General features: G+C 38.7%; 1 protein-coding gene across 2 annotated transcripts; it reads right to left on the bottom strand.

Annotated features, from left to right (window-relative positions):
* Positions 1 to 26,841, bottom strand: cspg4ba (chondroitin sulfate proteoglycan 4ba). 2 transcript variants are annotated; one of them, XM_039620976.1, is made up of 11 exons: positions 26,560 to 26,841; positions 22,569 to 22,732; positions 15,669 to 19,238; positions 14,858 to 15,331; positions 14,180 to 14,356; positions 9,368 to 9,566; positions 8,015 to 8,146; positions 5,352 to 5,524; positions 4,706 to 4,889; positions 3,602 to 3,717; positions 1,718 to 1,982 (listed from the first exon to the last, which is right to left on the bottom strand). In XM_039620976.1, the coding sequence occupies exons 1-11, from the start codon at positions 26,648 to 26,650 to the stop codon at positions 1,851 to 1,853; spliced, it is 5,412 nt and encodes a 1,803-aa protein (XP_039476910.1). In that variant the 5' UTR covers positions 26,651 to 26,841; the 3' UTR covers positions 1,718 to 1,850. The 2 variants fall into 2 exon arrangements, with proteins under 2 accessions (XP_031583901.2, XP_039476910.1); XM_031728041.2 differs by having other exon boundaries at positions 1 to 3,717.

Below are 26,841 nucleotides of genomic sequence, written 5' to 3'. Positions count from 1 at the left end.
GGTAACAGGCAGCAAGATAGTTTAAATTACAGTGATAGCGGAAACTGCCAAAAACCCATTTAGGAAGGAAAAAAATAAGTGATAATTTGGTTGCTAAACATTTTTTTACGAGGAGAAATAAACTAATAATTGACCAGAAAGACTGCACACGCATATGACACTGCTACTGCAGAAACTAAAATAAAAATAAGCTGTTTACAAACATTAGGTTTATTTAAAATATGGTATAAATAAATATGACACTTCTGTTACATAGCAAGTTAAACAACTGAGTCGAGACTAGCATAAAATAAAAGGACAGTTCTCTTCAGTATAAAATAATTTCATGCTAATGGTGATTTTATCTGACCGCAGTCTCATCCCCCGGAGCAGTACCATTCACTTACAGCAGTTACATCATTACAGTGTACAGCAGATGTATTCAATAATTTGACCACATAAGTTAGAACTGGTTTATCAGTGATAAATAATAATTATATATCATACAAGGACTCATTTCAGTCACAGAAAATCTGCTCTTTGTCACGCCTCAAAAAAAACAGGAAACATGCTGCACCTCAGGTGAGTTGTAGGTTAATGAGCCTATTAATAAATTATAGAATAATCCTTGTGTTTTATATTTATTAACTGAGGTAAAGATGAGAAGAATAAGTGTAGAGTTGTATAATTTAATAGATCTCTACCTTGATTTTTTTGTATGCACTTCTTTACATATAAAAATACTGGGAAGAGTAAAATAAAATTACATTAAAAAAATTGTTCAATCATTTAACCCAATGTGTTATCAATGATTTGATCGGGTCTATGAAGAGAGTGGTACAAAGTCATGCTGGGAAACATTTCTGACAGATTTTCCTTTATGTCATGACCCATAATTTTAAATGGACCTCAGTTATCAACAATACATGTAACCCTCAATAAAGGTAGATGACAAACTTCCTGAGTTTACAACATTTCTAAACTATAATATCTATACAAAATCTGCACAATCAATTGAAATGCCAGTGTCAGTCTTAGTAATTCACAGTTATTGGAATCATCTTCCACTCTGCTGTTCATAACTCTTAATGGGAGAAACTTCAACATGCATGAGGACATTGTTGGTTACATATACATGAGGCACAAACATTGTTTATAATTCTCTACAATTACAAATTGGTAAATGCTCTAGTGAACAGATTCTGTCCCACCAACTGAACGTGCAGCAGTGATTGTGGTGTTGGACAATGAGTTAATATGAGCTGTCCTGTTTCTGATAAATATATCACAAAGGTTTCATTTCACATCCAGCAGATGCAGAATATTGTTATCACCTTGTTGGGACAGCGTTTCAGGCCATAAAATCATCATCTTTTAACTCTTGTTTAGCTCTTTACAAAAACCCTTGAAATTTTCCTTGCTAAATTATTCTCTTTCTGCCAACCCAAGATGGTTGCTGACTGGTTTCTAGGCCTGTGTGACTGGGACTGTAGCTATTGGATTCACAGTAACAGCCAGCAACCATTCGACAACCAGCTAGGGTACAAATATTTTTCCTTTGCAGCCTGTGTGACTAGGGCCTTATTCAGTAAATCGTATTGCGTCATACATCCAAAATGGTGAACAAGTTATTGTCACAACGTCAGTGGTCATGTAACTCTAAAACCTGAATAGTGACAACTTCTGCTGTGAAAGATCATACCCAGTATTGATTCTTTTGCAAAGTGGGAGTGGCGGTTCTAATCATTTGGCATGATGTAGCAGGGGAGCCATTACTCCATGAACTTACAACCATGTTTGAATCAATTGTGTTATAAGTTGTGCCCTGGTTTGGTGTCAATAACCGATCAAGCACTGGGCTGCCTGGGCAGTTATGATTTAGAGGGGTGACAGTCACAGTGGGAACTGCTGGGCTCCTCTGGGTTTGGCCTTGGTAAGATGAACTGTTTGGAAGACCGGTGGATGTTGGCCCCTGTGCTGTAGCAGTGCTCTGCTTTCTTTGCCTGTGGTGTCGAAGAAAGACAACCAGCACCACAAAGATGATTACAAGTAGCAACAGAGCAAGCAGTGGTAAGATAATCAGGAGTGGATTAGAAGTTTTTTGAGGGTAGGACTCGACACGAACTGGTGTGTTTTTGAAGAGAAACTCCTCTGTTTGAGATGGTTTGCCCAGAGTTGTACCAAAAATGCTAGTTCTGTTGGAGTTTCCCCAGCGGTTGCGTCCTCTGAACTTTTGCTGGTTTATGCTTGGTTGTTGGGTGGAGAGGAAAACTGTAGACAGGACTGGCAAAGCAGTCTTAAATGATGCCTGAGGCACAGATGATGTAGCTGAAACAGGACTCTTTGTGGGTGGAAAAAATGCTGGATCATACGGCACAACTGTAAAATGTAATTCCCCTTTAGCAGGTTGGACGCTATCAGCTTTCAGAACAAATACTACTGAATCGTTTAGCTCTTCAACTCCAGTCATGTTAGCATTCAGCTCTAAGGCTACATTCCCCTGCATGATCTCTTGAAAGGTGAAGGACTCCACTGGGATAGCTTTTATGGTCATTTTTAATTTTGGTCGAACCACTTTCCCATACCTAGGATGGGATAATATTTCAAAGATGGGGTCACTGTCACTTATATTAGCCAGTTCAGATGCATTGAGAAAGTTTACATTGAATTTGACAGTAATCCCATTGGGAATCCTTAAACCTTTGCCAGTCTCGAGCAAAGGTTTCACAATTATGTTAAGCACTTGGCCAGTCAGATTTGCCTCTGAAGTGAAAGCAGTGAACTCAAAGCTGTCTTCAACAGAAGAAACGGAGATCATATGGTAGGACAACCTTCCTGTCTGGAGATCTTCCTGGTCAAACAGTGTAACTTCTCGGTTGTCTCTCAAAAGTTTGCCAAATCTCGGAGGTCTTGTAATCTGGTAGTAAACTGTGAAATTTTTCCCATTGGTCTCAGCAGCAAGGTTGTCCTCTGTCAGAGATACTGAAGTCCTGCCTTGCTGGAATTCCAATCCAGTATTTTTGACGAGAGTGATGGTAATTTCTGTCACTTCTAGGTTAAAGAGTTTGTATATTGGTTTATGATAGCCATCTGTAACACTGAAGTAGAACGCTCCAGAGACAGAACTTCCATCATGCACGAAACAGACACTTCTGTTATTGATTTGAGCTTGGGTAAAGGCCACTATTGACTCATTCAAACTTCCTTTGAGAGCCAAGTAACCATTGCTTGGCTTGCTAATCACGGAGAATTTAATATCATCAGGAGGATTGTCTAAGTCTTCAATTTTGAGATTTTCTGGCCCAAGGGCAATTGTATCTCCTTGCACCACCTTCAGACTTGGAGCTTTGGTTTTTAGCAAAGGTGGCTGGTCATTCACAGGGATGACTGTAATATTAAAACGCTCGACAACAACATCACTGTCGTCTTCAGGGCGTTGCGCAGTTTTCCCTTTAGGATTAAGCCAAGTGCTGAATATAAAAGAATCCTGAGTTGTCTCCGAGTTGTCGTGTTTGTAGGTGATACCATATTTTTTGACAATGAATTGTGAGAAATTAGGTTTCTCCTTGGTTAGGTTTCTCTCACCAACCACGATGACACCATGTTGAGGCAGAGATGTTACCTGAAACCACACCTCATAGGAGCTACGCTGAGGTGTAGGCAGCTTGGACATCAGGTTAGTGGCATCGAGCTTGGACTCGTCAATGATGACACTCTCCCCTTCTGTCACCTCAGCACCTGTCACCAAGCAAACTTCAATTAGTCAGGCACAACAACTGTGTTAATGTTAGTGCCACCGTCTACAGTTTTAAATAAAATGTCCACTCTACAACTAAGTAAGCTGCTTTAAACTTTATTACATATTTATTTATTCCCTTTGAGTATCATGTGTAAGCCCTTTGATGACCCTTTTTCACTATTAACAGCCTTTGCAATTTCACTGATCAATACTGGACTGTCACATAAAGCTATAACAGAATATTTATGATATCATTGTCCAAAAACAACGTTTAAAAAGAATATAATGCAGAAAAAAGGCTTTATCTTTTATAATACTTGCAGCACTGTCTGAAGAAACGGTTGCAGTGTAAGCTGTGAGCTGAGCTGAGTACACGGTGAAGAGAAATAAAGAAACAAAGCTATGTCACTAGAGTAAGATGCTAATTAGTTTGTTAAATACATTGCTGGAAAGTTAATAAACAACATGTGTGTGAAAAAAATCTGTACTGGCAACATCCCTAAAAAATTTTTTTTTATAATCTGTTGATGTCAGGCTGTGGTAAAAATCATACTTATTGTTATTACAGGATAAACCTTGTCCATGCCTGTGTTGTCGTCTCTTTCTGGCTTTGTTTTGGAGGTGGGTAGGGCATGACAGGTGGGCCCTAAGAGAAAGCACACCTGTACCATGACTAATTGTTTTTAAAAAGGAGGGCTTGGTAGCTAATATTCTCTTGCTTCTCCCCAGCAAGCAAGCATGTGGTTTGTCTGGGTGATTTTCTGGTTTAATTTTCTTTCCTTTAAACACTTAGTCACTGACTTTCTCTCCCCCCACTTTCATTTAATCAAACAAATGTTGTTTCTCTTAAACTATGTTATCTGTGCCGTCTCCCAATTTTATCTGAATTTTACACCGGTGCTCACATTATGATGTTAATTTTTTTATCTCAAAGCAGCAATGTGTCTGACCAGAGCTGCTAACACAGCTGTAGAATTATATTCATACCTGTGTTTGCAAGCAGGATTGTGTTGTGTTCGGGTCCAGTATTCTCATATGAGATGTCAAATCTGAAGGTCTGACTGTCCATTGAAGCAGGTGGTGATGCTACAGAGAAGGTCATCGAGTCCATGGCTTCCCAGCCAACTGACTCAACAGGAGTTTGAATGTAAAAAACCTCTTTCCTGTCCACCTGTGGTACACAAACACTCCAAAGAGTCAGCCCAGCCAAGTTGCAAAGCTATGAATTTACTGAAATCAGCCATCCTCAAAATGAACATAATCAACTGTGTAATCTGTGCAGCGGCCTCATTCTTAAAGATGTTTCTGCGGTCTGCATAATATTTAATCATTACTTTAAATCTGCTCCGCTCAGCGGTAAATATAGCACAACCATCACAGCTGTGTCTGTGTCACATAATAATCCACCAGTAATAATTGATTACATAAAAGCATTACATGTTTTATTCAGATAAAAGATGCACAATGTCAATTTCCTAAATGAGAATGTACAACATGTATTATTCAGACAGAGGAAATCTGGCAGCATTCCACATCAGCGGAGAAAGTCTATTGTTTAGTCTTTCCCTGTTTCACATTACATAGCACATAAGGGTGATAAGTATGGGCATGACCTCTGGCTCCTCACACTTACCATATCTTGTGTGAAAGTGGAGATGTCTGCTGTTGAATTATTAGGCTGCCTCATCACCAGGCGCCCCAGTTTAGGATGCCGTATCACACTGAATGTTATTACACGGTTCGAGGTGTTGCTCATGTCATTGGTCACTGCTTGTAAATACTCATTTGTGATTGGTCTTGAAGAGCCTGTACAGAGATGAGAAATTAAATAAGAATAATAGCTTTACTGATAAAGTGGCCTGCTTAAGCATCCGTCAACAAAAAGATTGTTTTATTGAATTGAGTATCAAGTTAGCTTAGATCACGCTGTTAAACCTTTTTTCTACATTTCGTAAGTTTTCCCCTTTGAATGCGTTCCACATCTTTTTGACTCCAAATTATGCAAAACAAGGTCTGGAACAGACCGATGAGATTCCTTTGATGTGTCAAATTAAAGCAGCACTGCAGACATCAGAGACATTTTTACAGCACATCCAACTGCAGTGCGGGTGTTACATAAAATCCAAACAAGAAATTAAAAGTAGATCGGCTCCTTGCAGACGTAAATCTTCCACTCGGGGAAAATGTAAAAAGAAGCGTCCACTGAGAGTAATGGGTGACTTCTAAGGAATTCTTTCTTCTTAAGATGGATTACATAGATTTCCACAGTCCTGCTGTCACTGTGAATATTGTTGGGATCCTAAAAGTCTGGTGATGAATGATGGAAATCAAAGATAGAGAGACAGAGGGGTGAAAGCACAGTGTAACCCATTCATCACTTTTTTTAAGCAGTGCTCCCACCATGCATATCTATCATGGGAAATTTCCTGGCTGGAAGAAGAGAGAGCAACAAGTTTTTTATCTTTTAACGACAAAAACCATGCTTTTAATAATATCCAGTATTCCTACCATTAAGTAACCGTATCGGCTAATTAGATAATTAGCTTTGTGTACTAAAATAAAAGTGTAAATGTCCTTACTGGAATTACGACTATCCGTAAGAATGCTTTCAGGTAAATGTGGTTTCTAAATTCAGCATATGCAACCATTTAGCAAGAAGTGTTTGCAGTTTCCCAGAAAGCACCAAGACATTTAAGGTGTCTGTGAGGAAAGAGGAAAAATAAATAAATCTATCTTCCCTCCACACTGCGAAAGTGTTTCATGTCACCCCAACCCCATCAAAACCCTTCATTGTCAGTTAAAGCTCCCATCCCGCCCTCTCTGTCTCTCACTCTCTCTCTCTCTCTAGCTTGCCTGGCACGAAGCACAAACAGGGCTGTCTCAGGCAGACAGTGGCACAGCTTTTCAAGTACCCACTCACCCCGTGGCTGGGAAGCTCAGCAGAGCGTGCCAGTTGGCTGTATTCTATCCTCACCATATCCGTGCCTTCTAATTCACACTGAAAATCTCCACCACTGACAGACTACTGAAAATCTCAGAAAACTAAACATGTTTGCAGTTAACACCCAGCTGACCTATTTTTATCTCCAAAATATTAACAGTAAAAAATATAAAAACATTAGGACACGGCAAAAGCTGATTCACTGGTCTGGTATTCGGGGATAAAAGTGCTTGCTGCAGCTGTTGTAGATGTGCTTAATTATTTAACTAAAGGAATTCAGTGGTGTTTGGTAGCGGTCAGGCTAAGCATACAAGCAAATCTTGATGCAAAATACAGTTAAGGAGAGACTGAAGGTGTCAGAAACAGTTAATGTTTCATAGAAAAAAAATTCCCCACCCCCAAAAAACCCTAAAATAAAAAGAGGAAACCAATACTGTGCTCATGGTTCTTACTAGTACCACAGAAAACTTGTATGAGTTGATGACTGAGGTGAATAAAAATATGCCGTTTCAGTTCTTTTCAGGAAGCAGCTGTACACTTTGATCATGACACAAATACTTTTTAAAAAAACTCATATTATTAGAAGGGAAAATAAAACAATGGGAAGCATAGTTAGTAGTTTAGACTCAAGTCTTTTTGTTTCTTGCTGTCAACAACTCATGTGAAAAAAACCCCTATTTGTTTATAACCACGGCCAGATGAAGCTCATTACTTCTGTCAAGGAGGTGATACAGCTGGTTTTGGTTTGTTTGTTAGGAGGATGACCCAGAAACTTATGGATGGATTTGATCTAAACCCAGATCCAAATCCAAGGATTTTTGGAAGAATTCCTTACTGATGCAGGGGTAAAATTCAACATATAGCATAAAATTTAATAGAATTGAATATTTTTGGAAAACACATCAAAGTTACATAAGACAAGTGCTCAGTTCAAGAAAATATCAAAATAACCTCTATCCAGATTTGCTCATCGATCAAGGGAGTCACTTTTTTCTGGCGTGGTGGAAGTATGCAGTCAGACCACATACTGGTTCACTGTTCCATTGAGCTCCATTACTGTCAGAAAGTGACACGTGTCTTCATTTCCATTTAGTTTATTTTGACACACAAAGTCAAAATAACACAACACTGATGAACAAATCTGGGTCTGTTTCTCTTTCAGAATTGCACTGTTCATAAGTTCAAGGACATCTTAAAGTCAGATACACCTTTGTCTGAGAGCTGAGCACCAAAGAAGAGGGAAGAGGACAAATATTAAAAAATAAACAAATAGTTGTTGTTTTTTTAACAGTATTAAAAATATATAGCCAGATTTAGACTTTAATAATCACAAGCTTCTCAAAGAACAGGTTTACCTGGAAAGACCTTTAGCGGTTGATTTCTCTCCAAACTGAGAACTAGGGCTTTAGCAGTAATACTGAAGATCTGTCTGGGAGTGAAGTTCACACCATCATTGGCCTGGAAGTTGAATCCACCTGACATAGCACCTGGAAACATCATTAAACAAAACAATAATATTAACAGATCAAAGGATAAGTGGCATTTCCTTTACTCAAGAAAAGACAGCCTTGATTTAGTTTTGTATGTACAAGCTTTTACTTTATTCTTGGCACAAACACATAAAAGGGCTCAAGAAAATGTAACAATTCTGAACCTCTAAGTAACCTCTGAGTATTTAACATTTATTATAATTATTATAATGTACATGTGCGTACACGCATGTAAAAAGAATGCATTCTTTTAGTCTTGCACGCTGTTATGACAAACTTTCATGGTGGCACAAAACAAAGAAGAAGGTAGATAAAAATCAGAACAGTAAGCAGAACCCTGATCTGAGTCACCATTAAATGTTGACAAAAGTTATTCACTACGTCACATCAGTTCCAGACTATCAAGTTATCACCTCCAACCTGACTTTCAGCCCACTTGGCCGGTCTCATTTATGCAATCAAGCCAACGGATAAGAAAGAAGTTCTGTTCCTACAGATTACTCTAATTCACAGAGAAACTACTATACAACATATAGTAATTGCCAACAGCACCTTCTAGTGGGTACAAAGAGGAATGACAAAAATAAAAGATTTAAAAATATTTGGTATTATTTCATTTAAACCATGCAACAGAATGAAAAGAATTTAATATATCACAGTATATCTGCTGAATACCCTATAGCAACAGAAACTACTCCAGTTTCCATCACTGAACATTAGCTTTTGTTTGGCAATTTCCTGTTTAGAGTATCGTGAAAAACTCTGGGTAGAGTTATTTTGGGCCATTATTTCTAGAACAAGAAGGACCTGAAACTGTACTTGTTTTGACCTTGAGCTTGTATTGCCTATGAGCTAAATATGGTGTTCACGCATTCTTAGTGTATGACTTTTATATTTGTGTGTGAGTTTTTGTTTATAAACACAATTTTAATACAAAATGTTCCTTTTACCTGATTAAATAGAATCTGATTAAAGACTGTAAAAAATTAATTTGGACAGCAGACTATAACAAATCACATCCCGAATAATATTATGATGGTGATCTGGCTGAATAATTATTAATTACATTCCTGTTTGGTAGTTAGCATTTATCAAAATTATTTTAATATGAAATTGGCTGGACAAAATTTGCAATTTCTAGTTAAATATTTAAACAATTAAATTAAAATATTAAATTCAGTAATCCTCTCTCTGTTATAGCATGGAAAATATGTTTACCTTTGTGAACAAACACCAGCTGCCCCTGGTCTATGTGGGCCTGGGTGAAATTGAGCACTGCCTTCATCGGGGCGCTCTTCAGGGCCAGGTGTCCATTGCTGGGTGGAGTCACCATGAAGTGGAGCTCCTCTGGTGGTGTGTCTTGGTCCTGCACACTCAGATCATCCAAAGTGATTTCTGTCACTGAGGACACCCACACCTGGGAAGGGGGCAGACAAGGACAGAGCAGAGACCATCTGACCTCAAGGAATCTGCAAGGTTTTGTTTGACAGGGCTCATAATGCAGAGGCTCACAGTGCATGACAGCTAAACCCAAGTTTGACATTTATTGTGGTATTTGGAATGAAAGACTGCCATATCTAATCATGAAACTGGGGCACAAAACTTGCTAAAATAAAGCTTATTTACATTTGTAAATGCCAATCTTTTCCCATTTAATCTAGGCAGTGCAGAAGAAGTATGCAGTACAAAGTCTGTAAGATAGAGCATAATTATGTGCCACTTTATGAATTAAAAGCACCTGCACCACAGCTAAGCTACACCTACTTTCTGCAAAAATATAATAGCATACAAATGAAATAAAAGCCAGGCACATAAAAGACCACAGAAATAGCTCATGTGTTCCTGTCGTTCATTAGCTAATGCAACTGACCAAAGATGCTTTGAGTGCGAGTCCAGCTATAAGGCTATTTCACGGGCTTTCTTCTTCTTTCTTTTGTCTTGGTTCTGTGCAACATAACATCCACAGAAGAAGGACTGCTACAAAAAAATGTTCTAACTCAGGCAAATATAGGTGGTAATACAATAAAAACCTCAGAAAAACTGTCACTCAAACCAAGGACATTTCAGGACTAAATATAGCCATGCAGACTTTACACACAGTTAGATGTTCTGCAGAGTGTTGGTTTGGTACAGTGAAGTATTCCTTCCATGTAAATTCAAAAGCTCAAGGCTAACACGAAGAAACAGAGGATCTCATTCACACACAGAACACGAAACTATTGAACCGTGCAGACACTTGACAACAAAAGATGAGCTTCTACAGTCCAGTCCAGAGGAACGATTGCATAACAAGCAATTGTTGTTAGGACAGGTTGTCATTCCACAGTAATTAATGCAATGTTGTGATCAGAATGATGTGAATGTATGCCCTGTAAAATGCGATGAACTGCACAAACCTTTTCCTTGTAAGACATTTTGAGCTGTCAAAGCACAGGTGTCACATATGATATTAACAACACCTCTGCTTTTATAACATGTCAGGTCACCAGCAGGAGCAATAACAGATCCCTGAAACTGAAGCAGCTCAAAGGAATACAGCCATCGTTAATTCTATTAACATCTGTGCTTTTTATATTGGCACAAACCGTCTTCTGTGATGTCAAGATCAATGCCAGCAATAATAAAGTGAGATGATAGTGTTGTGTGTACTTCCTAGGACAAAAATTAATTTTATTTTTATTTAGTCTTGTATCAAATGATACAAAAAAAATCATAAAATAATAATTTTATGAAATGAAGTGTTATCTTGTTATTCCCTAAACATTCACAACTTTAAAAGTCCCTATAGAATACCTATAAGTAAAAGGTTTAAACATTCCGCTGATACAAACTAGGGTTGGGTTTCCCACTGGCCACCCTCAGTCTAATAACCAGCAGTGGCTGATATATCAAAAAAGGTTGGGGACTGCAGTTCTATAATATCTAGCATCAACCTTAAAATGCCAGATCTCCATAGCAGTGTCTGTGTCCAACCACCTACTTTAGCTCAACACACTGGGGGGCCATGGAGCTATTGGGCAATTGTGTTAAACTTGTTTGTTTATAGAGCTGAATCTTTAATGACAGAGCACAAAAATAGGCCAAACAAAATCAACCAATACAACAGTTTCAAAAAGAAAACAGAAAAAAGAAAATAGCTAAGCAGGATATTAACAATAGAATCAGTAAATTCTTCTCCCTAACATAAATATTTAATCGACTGATCATACGGCAACAACTCTGCATTTAGGTTTATACATGGTCAAGAAAACCTGATTTAAGCAACTCTAAATGTGTATTTCAAAAACTGTTGAACACTGGGATTTTCTCAGAGAATGATCATTAAGAAATAAAATATTCAGTGAGCAACAGTTCTCTGGGTGGAAAGGCCATGTTGATGTCAGAAGATTGGAGTGATGAGTCTTGATTACTGCAGCGACGTTCAGATAACAGGGCCAGAATTTGGTGTCATTAAAGAATATGGTAGGTGATGATGCTGTAATGGTAATGGGGATATTTTCTTGGCACACTTTGGACTCTGTAGGTACAAATGAGCATCATTTAAACACCACAGGGTAGCTGAGTACTGTTGCTAACCATGTCCACCTCCTAATAGCTACAGTTTACCCATTTTCTCATGACTGCTTCCAGCAGGATAACACACCATGACACAAAGCTCCTATCGCATCAAATGTGAAAATTACTACTAGTACTAGAAAACTGTCGGTGAGTATCTACATAACTCTATACAGACCAAGATTCATACTTTCTGTCCAATTTTAGCTTTTGGTATGAATGCTGAGAACCAAACAACCAAAGTTGAGCCAGAAAGTAAAAACATTAATTTTAGGGGCAGTGGATAGTAGTGGATTCATTATTTACCACATAATTATTAATCAGTGAACAACTTATCGTGAAGACATCACTTCACCTTGCACTACTGTCTGTTCAGCTGAGATGCTAAAAATGCTACACATGATGCAGACTCTTCCAAACTTGAGTTTCTATAAATTTTTTTTTTTTTTTAAATCACACAAACTACATGATCACAGCATTTCTAAATGAGCTTAAATACATTATACATAAATACAGTATAATAATGTATAAAAATGAAATAGTAGCCTCTGGAATGGGACAACACACACTCGACATCAGCCCTGCAGCAGAACATCTTAAGTGAGTGTGAGTTCTTCTGGTGTGAAATGACTCCACCTCCAATAATCCCCTATTTAACAGGAAGTCACAGCAGGACTGATAAACAGCATGTGACTCATCATTTTTAAACACAACACACATGAGATCAGATAGACCTCATGCTGCTGCTTATCAGGCTACAGCTTTAGTAATGGAGATGACAAATTTATTTGAGTTATTAGTACAAAACCTAAACTGTTTGATGCTTCTTTTTAACATGTTTTTAATAAGATGTCTTCTTTTATTTAATCATGTGCCTGTCTTAGCCTTTTTTCTCTTGGCATAAGTTCAAAAAGTGGAATACTGCACTATGGGAAAGAGTCCTCACAACTCAGTGCAGCATCGCCATGAACATACAGTCCTGTCGGCTAAACAATACTGGTTTCAGTTACGCAAGACATTTTCAAGAAACAATTGTTGGTCTTTATTTCTGTAAATAAAGACATGAAATGTGGCAGAAAGAGGAGTAGGGGCTATGACCTGTAGCAAACAGCCAGCCAGCAAGCTGTCACATCGGGCACACATTTACCATGTGATATGTGCCCTAACCACTCAGCCATCGTCTCTCTCTCTCTGGAAATACTGGAGTATTTCCAAGGGCAGGTAACGTGTATGATAATTCCAGCTTGCAAAAAGAAATATAGCAAGTCTTTTTAAAAAATTGAAACATAGAATTTAATATTTGTATAAAAAGTGATTTTTCTAAAAAGATTCACATGTATATACATACATGATTGCAAGAAGAAGTTCACTCTCTTAAAATCATGTGCAGGGCATTTTTAAGACCAATGATTAGAGGTGAGACAGGGCCATCTTGTGGCCACTGAGGAATCAGCTCCCTTGACTTAAAAGCCTTGACCTCCAACCTAACACATATTAAAAAAAAATTGACAAAATGGCTCATTTGGTTTAAATTTAACAGAGCACACATGCAGATCGGTTTGGCAGTCAAGATCACCAAAATGTAAAACTTTTCTAACAGACTTGCCAGCTACTCTTTAGCACAGTAAATGTTAGAAGTTGCTCCTCTCTGTGTCTGCAGGATCCCAGAGGAATTTGAGGCATTTGGGGCACAGACTACAAAGACCTATACTTCAAACTCTCCTTACATCTGGACCTCCTCCAACTCCAGCCAGAGTTGTATTTGTATTACAGAGTAGCACAAGACAGCACTGCTCAGCAAATATACACAAAAGACAACTTGTTTAATTTATAAGTATAGATATGTATAACATATCTAAGTAGGGATTGCTTTTCACATACAGTATAGTAAACATATAGTAAATAACCATTTTCCTTTGGCAAGAAAAGGACAAAAATAAAGGTGAAGTAGAGCAAAAGTGGACCAAAATGAGGCAGTGTGGTCACAATGTTTACCATTTTTAAACACTCAACACTTGAATGTTGTTGAACAGAACAGATTTTATTTATGGAAATTTATTTTCACCATTGGATATACTGTCTGTGTAATGCCTGGGAATAATCCTTGACTTAATTAAAAGTTTTTATAATAAGCCTAAGAAATAATTTCCAGCCACTCCAGACCACAAAAAAATAGCAGCCCATTGTTCAAGTCATTGTGATCAATCTCAATACTGGTTAGAGTTGTTTGAAAATTTAACTTCTGAACATCATACCAGACTTTCCTGCAAGTTCTTTTTATGCTTGATTTAAGTGCCTATTCTATGCTGCAAACCCCTCTGGACCCTCTTCCACATAGCAAACATAGTTTCCCCCATCCACCCTGCCAGCCAGCCATGGCAACTTGTAACACTGCCCACATGACAGTAAGCTCTAGTGCCAGACCTCCTAGTAAAAAAAAAAAGTGTCTGAAGTTTAAATATAGAGCAGACTCACCCTGAGGACCCTGTTGGTTATAATAACAGGAGGCTCATCGTTGACGGGTATAACCTGGATGTGCACCATCTGAGCTGCACTCTGCTTCCTCAAGCTCGTGTCATTGGCCACCAAAGTGAAATTGTCAGCTAAGGTTTCACTGCTGTCGTGGACGTAGTAAATGAACTCATGCTCCACCTGAATAATGATCACAGAAAGGACAGACTGGCATAGCAAAGGGTCTTCCAAAACACAGCAGTACATAAAACTACCTTATGATGCTTAGGTCACAATCTCTTCTCTTGCATATAATGTCCACATAATAATAATGTGAAACCTCTCAGAAAATACTTAAGGGCATAATGACAAGATTAAAAAAAATAAATAGGAAAATTATGATATTCCTGTTGGGATAGGGTGAGAAAGATTTTTCTTTAAAGCATTTAATGAGAACCAAATCGAAGGTTACAAAGGTTACTTAAAATAATTAGTCCAGGCAATTATTGAGTAATTGATGGATGCATCCTCTAAATTCTAAACACTTGATGCAAACAAAAAAAACCAAACAAACCAAACCAACGCCCCCCCCCCAAAAAATGTCACTGCCACACTAAATCAAAGCAGTTTTACACCCACCCAACTGCCAGTCTAATGCTATTTTATGTGGTAACTGTAAGAGTGTTTGTCAGAATATCTCACCTGCCTCCTGGTGAAAGTGGTTATGGGCACACCAGGATGTCGTGAGTGCTCGATGTGACCATGCTGCGGGGGCCGAGTCAAGTTATAAAAGAAGTTGATTCCCGAAAAGTGTCGATTGGTGACTTTGAGCACATCCTGCGTCAGTGCTTTGGCTGCACCTTCGTTCAGTGTGATATTGGAGACTTGAAGTGGGATGAACAGGGGGATGATTTCAACAAACATTTTAATGTTAGTGACATCAGTGACCCCATTGGTGGCATCAAGGATGAAGGTGTCGTTGACTTTGTTTGGCTCCACCTGCACATACTGAATGTTCCCGCTGTTGATGTCATTTTGGGTAAATGTGTTGACAGGGGACTGTTTGGTTCCGATGTAGCGCTCTTCCGCTTCAACAAAATGCCTGAGAAAGCCATAAGATGGGGCTACCTTTACGGTGAACACAATCTCAGATGGCAGGTTGTCCTCGTGGGTGACCTGCAAGAATCAGAAAACATTTGGTCCTTAAATCTGAAATGTCTCTTGTGTCGCTGAGGTTTAGCTGTCGTGTGATTCTCAACATAAACTGGCAAAATAGTAAAACATAAAAACAAAAACTGGTCAAAAATGTGTTTTAAGCCTTTCAGCAGCATACAAGCAGTTGATGTAATATTTCCTTCAATTCAGATTACTTATTTCACTCATTTATCAAAAAAACTTTAACTTGAATGCTTCAAAGAAATTAAAGTTCTTTAAATGAAAATAAACCAGAAAACTGAATAACAGCGACAAACGTGGCATGATTATTGCTTTTAATCTCTATTAAAATACTCACCTCTAGTTTAGTTTCATCAATCTTTGCTGGTTTTCCCTCTTCCACCAATAAAGTATCATGATGCTGTACAATGGGAGGTCTCTGATGACTTTCCAGGTAAACCTTCACACTGATCCTGCTTGTGAGCTGAAGACTTTTAGCTTTCACTGTTATGTTGAAATAGTCTGTCAGATGTTGGCTGTCACTGTGCCGATAGCGGATCAGCCCTGCTTTTAAGTCAGCTTGTGTGAATGTCACAACGGTTGTTTCATTGTGATAAAGACTTCCATACTTTGGACCCTCATCCAACTTGAAGATAACCTCCTTGTCATCTCGGATGTCCAGATTTGACATTACACTATAATTGCTGGTGGACAAGACCACTGAATGACCTTTTTGGACCAACAGGCCGGTGTTATTGTCGACTTTCAAGAAAGGGTCATGTGCACCGATGTGTAAAAGGCCTGACACAAAATGTTTTCCATCTGAGACAAAAAGTACAAATCTGCCAGAGCTCACACCTTTGTGAATGAACAGCACTCGCTTTTCTTCCAAATCCTTCTGTCGAAACTGGAACAGCCGATAAGTGGTGTCATTTACCAGCACGAGGTCTCCCATTGGGATACCACGACGAGTGTAAACCAATTGACCGTCATCAAAGTCAGAGTCGGCATCTTGATATTGCAGATCTTCTGTAGTGAGTAGCTTCTGTCCATCCCTTACTACATGGAAAACTTTATCAATTACACGTACTGGTTTTTGGTCATTTTGTAGCTGAATAGATATGTTAAAAACACCTTCCTTGGAGCCAGGTTCATCTTCTGCAATAAAAGGTTTGAATCCTTGGGTGGTGGAGGCTATGAAAGTGAATTCATCTTGAGTCGTTTCACTGTCATCATGGACATACATTATACGTTCCTCTAAAATATCTTTATTACTAAAGGTTAAGATGTTGTCATAGCTAGCATTGGAATTTGACTGACTTATACGCACTAGTTTTCCATGTTTTGGGCTGTTTATAACTGTATAGAACATATCCTTTGTGCTCAAAGTCTCTGCAAAGAGCTCATCTTTGGTGATAAGCTTACTTTCTCCCTCCTGAAGTGAGAGTCCTGCGTTTCTAATAAACACGCTGTTAACGTCAGCCTTAATAGAAAACTGAAAATCATAGTTCTGTGACTGAGCATGTTTGGAAACCAGATGAAATTTGAACCTGTCAGTTGTATCTTGGTAAGGTCTGTCAACTAGCTCGTAATGCACTTTTAGATCTGTTACATCTCTTTGGCTAAAGGTGGAGTTCTTCTTTAAGACTGTGGTGTTGAGAAGTAATTTCCCTTTCTTTGGTGTAGTGAGAACCCGAAAATATAGGTCATCCTCTGAGAGAGTCACACCTTCAGTTGTGGCAAAAAGACACTCTGAGTTTAGTGTCACTTTCCTCACTTTATCTAAGTCTATCATAGTGTTTCTCACCAGGTGGTACTTTACCCACTTCACAGTGATTGGAAACAGGATTTCAGTGGTTTCCCTTGAAGCCACATTAACTTTACACTTGAAGTAATCAGTGGGATTAGATGTCTGGATGTCTTGGAAAGTACTAACATATCTCAAGCGCTCTTTTTCTAAAAGCCTTTGTGAAAATGAGTCGGTATGCCTCCATTCACCACTTGAGTGAAGTCTCTGGAGTTCTCCATACTGAGGTGGTTCAATGACATCGTATCGAATGTCTACAACCTGGTTCACAGCATTTGTTTGCACAGCCAGCTGCTTTGAGCCAATAATAGCAGTTTCTCCTTGAATGATATCAAGGCCTGTGTTGTTGGCAATCTTATACTCGAGTGCTACAGCCATAATTCTTAAAACTACAGTGTTGCTGACCTTTTCCCCATCACTAACTCTCAGAACTATCCTTGAGTTTCGAACCCCCGTGTGAACGTAGTACACCCTCAGTTGGTCTAAGTCTATATATGAAAATGAGGTCACTGCCTTGCCTGGGTTGCTTTCAACTTCCAAGTATCCTGCATCAGCATTCAAGTTCCCAAGTACAGAAAAGAAAAGGTCTGTGTAATTGCTGTCAATGTCTGTTGCCATCAAAACATCAGTGGTGAGGCGTTTCTTTGAGTTCTCCAACAGAACAAAGAGATTTCCTTGAGGTAGACTCAACTCAGGTGCATCATTAGTGGGTGACACTGAAATATTGTAGCGGTATAGTTTGGTGCCCTTTAAATAATCAGGAACTTGCTTTCGACTACTAGAAAAAATGGAAAACATGAAGAAGTCATTAGGTTCCTCTGAGCCTCCGTGGATGTACATCACTCTCTCATGCCAAAGGTCCAACATGCTGAAAGTATTCTCCTCTTGGTCCTGATCGACATCAAGCCTTATCTGACCTCGAACTGGTTGCTCCTCTATCCGAAACATAATTTGAGACTGTCGAATGCCAAGTTTTCTAAAGTCCAAGAGAACCTTGATGTGTTTGGCTTCAAGAGATGCTCGACCACCCTCTTGGACTATAAGGTTTTTAAGCTGCACAAAATTGAAACCATACCTTCTGTCTAAGCCCCATGCAAGTGTGGACATATGAAGTGATGGTGTTGGTGTTATCAAGTGAAAAAGAGATCCTGGAGTATTTGTTGGATTCAAAGCAGTTGGTGGATCTGATTCTTTCTCTGGCTCACAACCAACTGATATATCTTTGGTGACTACAGCATTAGAGAGACCCATCTTAACTCTGTTAACTGCAATGTTCTTTAGACATCCTTTGAAGGAACCTCCCCTGGCACGCTTTCCAGATACAGAGAGAAGCCCCACCTTTTTGACTTCGGATCTTGTGCCATCATCGATGCCTCCAACAAAAAGATAACCTTTAAGCTGGATCGCTTTTGCTTGAGTGATAATGCCAGTTTTCATCATCTCCCCATCAATAGTTAGTTCAAGGCTTTTGGAACTGAAATATAACTTGATGGAATGCCATTTTCTGTCATTGATGAGCGTGAGTGAACGAAGCTCTATTTTTGTTCCACCTGTTCCGACAACAGCCACGGGCAAACCGTCCTGAATCTCCAGAGCCACAAAATTCTCCTCTCTGGCTGCATTGTACAGGATAATTCCCTCTTTAGCTGAAGTGTGCACAACACACTCAAATACAGCCTCCTGCTCAGTATTCCAGGTTGGAAGAGAAATGTAAGCCCTTGAGCTGAAGAAACTGATAGGGTCCTCTTCAGTGGCAAAGAACTGGGGACTGCAGCCTAAAGAGACTTCATGAACATTCTTGTATCCGGTATATGGTCTCAGTGATGATAGCAAGTCACGTTCATTGAAAAGTACATCATCCATGCAGCCTCGGAAGCCAACTGGGTCTCTGGGCAGGTAAGGTCTATCCAAGCCCCCTGAGCCTCCAACATAGAGACCATCTGTGTTGAGACTGTAATGGGGACCTGGCACCTTTACACTGCTGTGGGAGTTTGAGTCAACAGTGAGAGTGATGTTGAGCTGTACATGATGGAGTACCACATGGTGCCAGGCCAGATCGTTGAGATGGGTTCCCCGGTCTGATTCTAACATCTGCTCCCCTGATCCAAGATCCAATTTCAGCTGGGAGAAAGAACAAAAACAACTGGATTACAAAATATGACATTTTACGAAATATTATGCAAATGTAAAGAGCAACTTAAGGAGGAAATCAGGTAAATTTAGGCTTATTATTACATTACAATAAAAGAGTATTTGCTTCCACCCTGATTTCTTTTTTTAATATTTGCTATACTTTAATGTTCCTGATCAAACAGTATTTTCTATTAGATAAGTAGAATGCAGTTTTTAAAAGAAGATTTTAATCATTAAAGGGGAAAAATATTCAAACTTACATGGGCCTATGTTAAGAAATAATTGCATAATTTAACAGGACAATGATTGGAAGGCATATCACCTCAGAAATAGCTAAAGAAAAGAAAAGAAAAACAAAAAAAAACCTCTTCAATTTGGCTGAATTAACACAACTGGGCATAGAAAAGTGGGCAAAAATTCCCCCAGAGTGATGTGACTCGTTGCCAGTTACTGCAAATGCTTGATTGCAGTTTTTGCTGGCAAGGGTGGCACAACCAGTTATTAGGTTTAGGGGGCGATTACTTTATAACATATGACTTGGATAGCTTTTTAAATAAAACCATCAATTGAAGACAGCATTTTGCATTTACTCAGGCTAACTTTATCTAATAGTAGATGACATCAAACATCTAAGTGCAACAAATATGCAAAAAAAAAAAAAGTTGGATGGGTATAAAATACTTTTTCTAAATTTTCACTTTTTCCAATACCCTTTTTAAAAAAAATATATCCCACATTAAATATGACTCATTGCCAGGAATGCTAGTAGTAGTACACAGGACCAGCATGTGGGTCCAGACCGATTTATCTCAATACTGAATGCACTGCCATGAAAATTTGGTTTATGGTCCCCAAAGGTTGACCCTACTGACTTCAGTGACTGTGAAGACCTATCAACTTTTCTCTAAGGAGTTTATTTTATGTGTGTTTAGTTAAACACAGTTTGACATTACTGTGACACAAACACTTACAGCATATAAAGTCTTAATTTTAATGACCCAACAACAGTGCATATAGATGGTTGATTCTTAAAACAAGGATCTTGATATATTTAGTGATATGCAGAATACCTTGATAAATTGAACACCATAAGGAGTTTAACATAAATTAAACAGACATTCATGGATGATCTATGATAACTTTAGTGACTCCTTAAATTTTATCCAGTAATGCCAAACCACTTTTGTGCCCAGGTACATGTTATTTTGTATGATCATACAGTCATTACTGAAAACTAAAACTAAAATTGTTTATACAGTGGTACACATGTAAAATAATAATTCTTAAAATATTTTCATTGTATAAGCAAAAGTAGAGAACCCTGAAGGAGAAGCAAAATTTAAATTGCTTATTTTCCATGATGTCACCTGTGATTATAACAGTGAGCTTTGTCTGTCGTTTAAAGCAGGAAGAGCACTATTATCTTTTTGCCTTCAGCTATGTCCTCAGAGAATCACATCACCTTCTCAAACTAATGCACCATTTAGATGATGTGCTTGTCAAGGCTTGCTGTTCAGTTGCCACTATTCATGCACTGGTTTCCGGGAAGCGACGCTCATGTCTGACTCACACGAAACGAGACCCCAAGCCAGAGGAAAACTTGTGTGACGGAAGAAATAAAACAAAACCCTAAAATGGTAACCAGTGCCAGTTTATGAACACGGAGTTCGCTCCTCGTGCTTACTAAGGTACAACTCTGCAACACAGTTGTCAGTGTGATTCATTCCCAGCAGCGAAAGTCTAACACAAATAGATGCTTAGTCACAGGGATTTCTCTAGTCTGAAGCACAAAAGCTCTAATGCATATCTGACGACTTCCTATGTTTCCTATGAATGTGTCTACTTACAAAAAAGGCTTCTGGCAGTATATCTGTGCATTCTGTATGCTGACTTAGCCTGGCAGGGCTGCTTCCAGGATGCTTTAGAAGCTATCTTCAATGGACATTTTGATTTACCTTTAAATTCTCCTTGCAAAGCTTCTGTTACAGGATTTTAATGCTTGTGGCACAAGCTTATCTTTAATTACTAAATTCCTGTGTAAGCCTAATGTAAACCTACATTTTGATAAATACAAAATAAATCCCAAAAGGTGGTGAATGCTATATTAACCACATACAGCTTCCTTTAATGTAAAACTGTTGCTGAAACATGATATTTCATTGTTTTCTACTCCAGTAATTAAAGCTCATTCTAGTATGAAATTCTGAACCCAGAGAAACAGGAACCCATAAGCTTTGTGAAATATTCATTATTACAATAACAGATCAGTGAAAAAAAAATCTGTATGATACATCTTTGAATACATTTGACTTTCATTCACAGTTTACACAAATTTTTTATTTATAAAAGTGTTTGTTTTTGAACAGACTGAGCTTTGTAGGCTGAGTTTAAGAGGATAGCATGACTGAACACAACAAAAGCCACTGGAGTATAGATATACAAGTTTAAGATTAGACTCATGACAATATTAGAACAACAATGTTAAGGTAATTTAACTGTGCATACCTTCTATATTACATTACATTAGTTATTATACTGTAGAACATTAGGTAAAGAACAATACACTAGTTAGAGATGGGGTGACTAATTCATTCAATAGTTGCAATGACAAACAATTTTGTGATATTTCATGTTTTATTCTTGGACTACTATAGGTCTGCATGATTGACGGTTTAAAATAATCCATATTTATTACATATTGGGCTTTGGTGCCTTTGGTCCCTTGTTAGAAGGAAGCAGTTGGAAGTACATTTTTGGGGGTATATCATGAAGAGCTATAAGAAGAGGGAATAAAACTGTCTGAAATGGGGAATTTAAAGGAGTCTGAAGTCTGAGCTTTTGGCTCACAGAGATTACTTACACATATATTGGCCTCATTACTTTGGCCATGTTTAATATGAGCATCAACAATTGTAACAGACGTGTGTTTCACTGTCATCCAGCCTCTCAATCATGTGGTTTGAGTGACTAATCTGTCAATGATCTCAAAAATCTTTCATCATCTCGTTGTGTTCACTGTGACAAGAAGTGACTAGTATGGCATTAAGACTCAGCTCAGACCACACAGGCTTGTCAGCTTGTGTCAACGCGTTCAGAGACTGACACTGTCAACAGAGACAGAGCCAAAGCTAATGGGGACGAATGTTTGTTTGTCCATAATGCACATACATGTAGTCAGAAACAAAAAGTAAAAACTGGATGTTGTGCATATAGCATACTGTATGTGTGTGTGTGTGTGTATGTGCATGTGTGCGTGAACGTGTGAAATTATATGCCTGAACACATATGCTCCTGTGCTGGAGCCATGGATGTACCCACCTGCAGGCGACCGGCGTGGAGCTCTAGTAAAAAGTAGTGGGTCTGTCCAGCGGCGAGAAACAGCAGGCCATTTGTGCTCGAGGTTCTGAAGCGAATGCGGAGCACGTTACGGTCGGACGACTGTCTCGCCTTGAGCTGTACAAAGCCGTCACCATAGAAGGAAGCTGTGAGAGGAAAGGGGATTGGAAAAAAAACCTAGAGACTTAGAGGAAGAGTACATGTCCTCAATTTTGGTGTCTTTTTTCAGGCTAACTCACAATTATTTAAACTGAGCCGAGTACAAGAGAGAACTGGGACAGGAAGTAGAGTAGCAGTGACTACAACAAACACAGCAAGTCAAGTCAAGCATTGCGGTCTTAATACAGTCGACATGTGACATTTAGATATAAAAGCCAGCATAATTATCATCAAAGCTGTTCTTTACAAGTGAGCAGACTGTGTATAAGTGGGAAGGGCACACACAGAGCTTTACACCACACGCTGCGCACAAATTATACCTCACCTGATTTCAAAGACTTGTCAGATTCTCCTGATCTACTGAGTTTAGCCTTCGCGGTGGGCTAGTTGCACTTAAAAGGCTCCATGCATTCAATTACAACAAGAATACAATTATTGCAGCTTTAAAGCTTTACCTATAGAATAATAACCACCTTTAAGACGAAACTAAACTCAAGCCTGCAGAATTGCAGGTTTATCTCTCGTTAGTAGCTGTAGGAGAAAGTTGTTCATGGTTTCTCTTAAATGTATAGCAGTTACATAGGTTGACTTTAATGCTATAACAGCAGTGTACAAACTGAGGCAGTGGATGTGGAGGAGGCTTGCGGGGAGTCCGTCATGTTCGGGCATGCCCTGCCCTGACAGGAACCTTCAACCTGAACATGAAAGGCTCTGACGTCCCCACATTGTCTGTGGCCCCATGTTCCAGAAACAGCGTGGCGGACGGACCCAGCTGTTTCTTCTACATCACCTCCCTGCCATTTCACATCACCCTGTAATCTGGGCTAACTTGCTCTGAAGCGTTTTTGTCTGAGCCTCCATGCCCGGGCACCACCAGTTCAGTTTTTAATGAGCTCCAGAGTCCCCAGCATATTGAATGGTTAACAAACTGTTTCGGCTCTGTGAAGAAATGTGCCCATTCTACATTTGATTTTTTCCCCCCCTGCTGCTAATGAGCTAAAGTGCTCAGTGGGGGAAGCTAGATAAAGTTAATGTGTGCTCATGCATTACTCCGCCTCCTAAAAGGGTTAATGCACTAATGTGCAGTTTGCTTAAACTGATCCACTCTGTGTGGACCGTGCAATATTTTTTTTAAGCAATTAGTTAAGCATGTTAATAAGCCCTTGAGGCACATTAAGATACAATAATCAATGAGAATGAATTTAAAATATAAACAACCAGAGAAAGGAAAACAAAATAAAACTTAGATGGAGTTTTAACACATCTAGGCCATTCATGCTGTTGCTTCATTTAGAAATTCTATACATAGATATATTTAAAATCATACACATTCTTATTTTGTTAACCTAAATTTATACAATTTTGGCTTGCTTCACATGTTAACGGCCAACTCTTATTTACTCCCCGCAAACAAAAGTCCAGACTTTAAGTGTCAACTAATGTTATTTTGTCAACCATGAGCTAAATTATCTGGTTAATATAATGTCTAGTAATTAAAAAAACACTATGTTTCGTTTAACCAACACAAACAATTATGATATACTTACTTATTATTTAATAGCTCAAAGGAAACTAAAAAGATATTGTGAAGGCAGAACCACTAAAATGTGTATTTTTTTAACATATTAAGAGATATCCAACTCAATTCAAGTTTAATTATATACCGCAAAATCACAACAGACGCCTTACACTGCAAAGTAAAGACCCAACAGTACTAGAGAGAAACCCAAGACAATCAAACAACCCCGTATGTAAAAGCACTTTGTGACGGTAGAAAGGAAAAACTTCAGTTTAACAGGAAGAAACTGCCAACAGAACCAGACTCAGATGATGATATTTACAACCCAAACTCTTAATCAAAATGCACATAGGTGCAGGACAAAATGAAAAACACAAAGGGAAAAAAAGGAAAAATAAAACATGGTTCTCTTCTCATATGTACACACCATTTTGCACTCCTCAGGAAAAATTTTAAGGTTCTAAAACCCATCTGAAGTGTCACATGAAGACAGAAGTTCTTAATGTCTTTTAAATCATTTATCCTTTGGATTAAGGTATTTAAATTTAATGAATATATAATTCAGATCTCTTAATCTTAACAAAAAAATTCCATTTTCAGTCACGTTTCCTAGTGTCTGAAATGAAATTAACTGACCAGTAACCAACCTAAGTTTGAAACCTGTTTAGATGGAACTGTTAAATGGCATCCAGCCTTACTTATCTCTATTTATTTGTCCCGTGCCATTCATCTTCATGGTTCTGTGTACATAACAAGGATTAAGCACTTCCCAAAACTGTTCAAGAGGAATGCACGAACATTTTTCCCTTAAATTCACAAGGATGGACATGCATGCTCAATTGTATTTTAGCGTCATCAAAATGACGTTTAAGTCATATGACTGAAAGTCGTGTTTGGTTAAAACAAAAGGGTCAGAACCTCCCCATCGCGCCATCTCCCAGTTTGCTTGTGAGGAAGTGAATTCTTGATCAGATGAAGAATGATGGTCCAAGAAAAAAAAAAAAGTAAACAAGCAACCAAAAGTTGGAATTTTTGAGGGAATGTTAATTAAAGAGCACTGCAGACTAACCAGAAAACAATACCCATGTGACTGTGCTCATGAAACAGGAGGTTTTGAATGTTGCTCTATAATCTAGATTTCAGCAGGTTAGTTTCTGTGCATCAAGGACATTTTGTAAGAGATTTCACAAACTGCTTTTTCAACAACAAAGCCAGAGAACACCTAACAGTTAATTTGAGGGGCGACAGCAGTGCTTGTCACTGCCTGTGTGCTCAGTTTATACAACAAATCAGAAATGCAACTTGACTGAAATGCCTGTTTGGGTTTTTTGTTGACTCTCTGTTGCCCTTGCTTGTTTCATAATGCAAAGACAGTAGAGATGGAAAAAAAATAGAAAACATCAAAAAATCCACTGAAGTAAAGCAAATATCTATACAGCAGTCACATGCAAAGAAGGATATAGTATGTGAGAGTCACTCTGAAATAATTCCTGAGGCCAAAGCCTGGATGAACTCTGAATTTAGATGACACATGTCCGGGATCAAATTATTCAAATGAGCTAAGGAATGCTCACATGAATGCAAATAATATACAGCTAAGCTGAAAATCACATCTCCCTCCCTTTAGGTCTCTTAAGGCAGCAACAACTGTCCATTTCTTTGAATTTAATTGAGTGTGCTACTGTCACAGTCTGATAGTTCTTCCACTGCAGTGGGCATCACAGTCCTATTTCTGCTGCTGTCTCTGATCATATCAGACTACTGTGGGCGTCCATACATGCACAGATTATCAGAATGGGTGGGGGGTACTTAAATGAGAGGTATACTGATGTTTTCAGCTCAGTTAATATTAAAAAAAATCACAGGGTTGTGCTGTTTAAAGACTAAAGCTGCTATTGTTGCTGGGAGGAATCGTGACACTGCATCCAAAAGACCCAGCAGCCTGCCCTCAATCTCATCGTGTTTAATCCTGTTAAACTCAGGTCAACATTTTAGGACCTGTGATGCAGAGCAAACCAATATTATGTACAGAAATCAGTCACCAGCTACTGTTAAGTGATAATAAGCATTAGTACTGTAGTTTATCACAGCCAACAAATATGGTGAACTGCACGCACAAGTACGAGGTATTTATAAACTGTCAATCACAGCCAGAGACTACAAACTACAAACAGCGAAACAACTCTTCAAATTTAACAAGTGAAAGATTAAAACACCCTGCCACTGAACGCATCATTAAATAAATGTATCTCTGTCGTTTTAATTGGATAAAGTCAGAGAAGTTGCAGTTGTTACCTCCTGACGCCAAATGGACAAGAAGCGACCACCAAAGCAGACCACAAAGCCACAACTTCTTCTTCTGGGTGTTTTTCCCAACAGAGTCCATCTTCCTCGTCTCGGTGGAAACGCTAATGTTTAGCCGGCTGTGGAGTCACATATTTACAGACTGGTTTTCACTTCTTCGCGCTTCGCTAACGTGATATAAAGCGCCTAAAAGCTGGTCGTCCGACCGGTCAGCGAACGTGCGCACTGCCCGGACAGTCAGCAGGAGACCCCGAACTGAAGCTCCTACCGACC

The sequence above is a fragment of the Oreochromis aureus genome, linkage group 12 (assembly GCF_013358895.1).
Source record: "Oreochromis aureus strain Israel breed Guangdong linkage group 12, ZZ_aureus, whole genome shotgun sequence".
NCBI lineage: Eukaryota > Metazoa > Chordata > Actinopteri > Cichliformes > Cichlidae > Oreochromis > Oreochromis aureus.
This window is presented reverse-complemented; position numbering and strand designations above follow the sequence as displayed.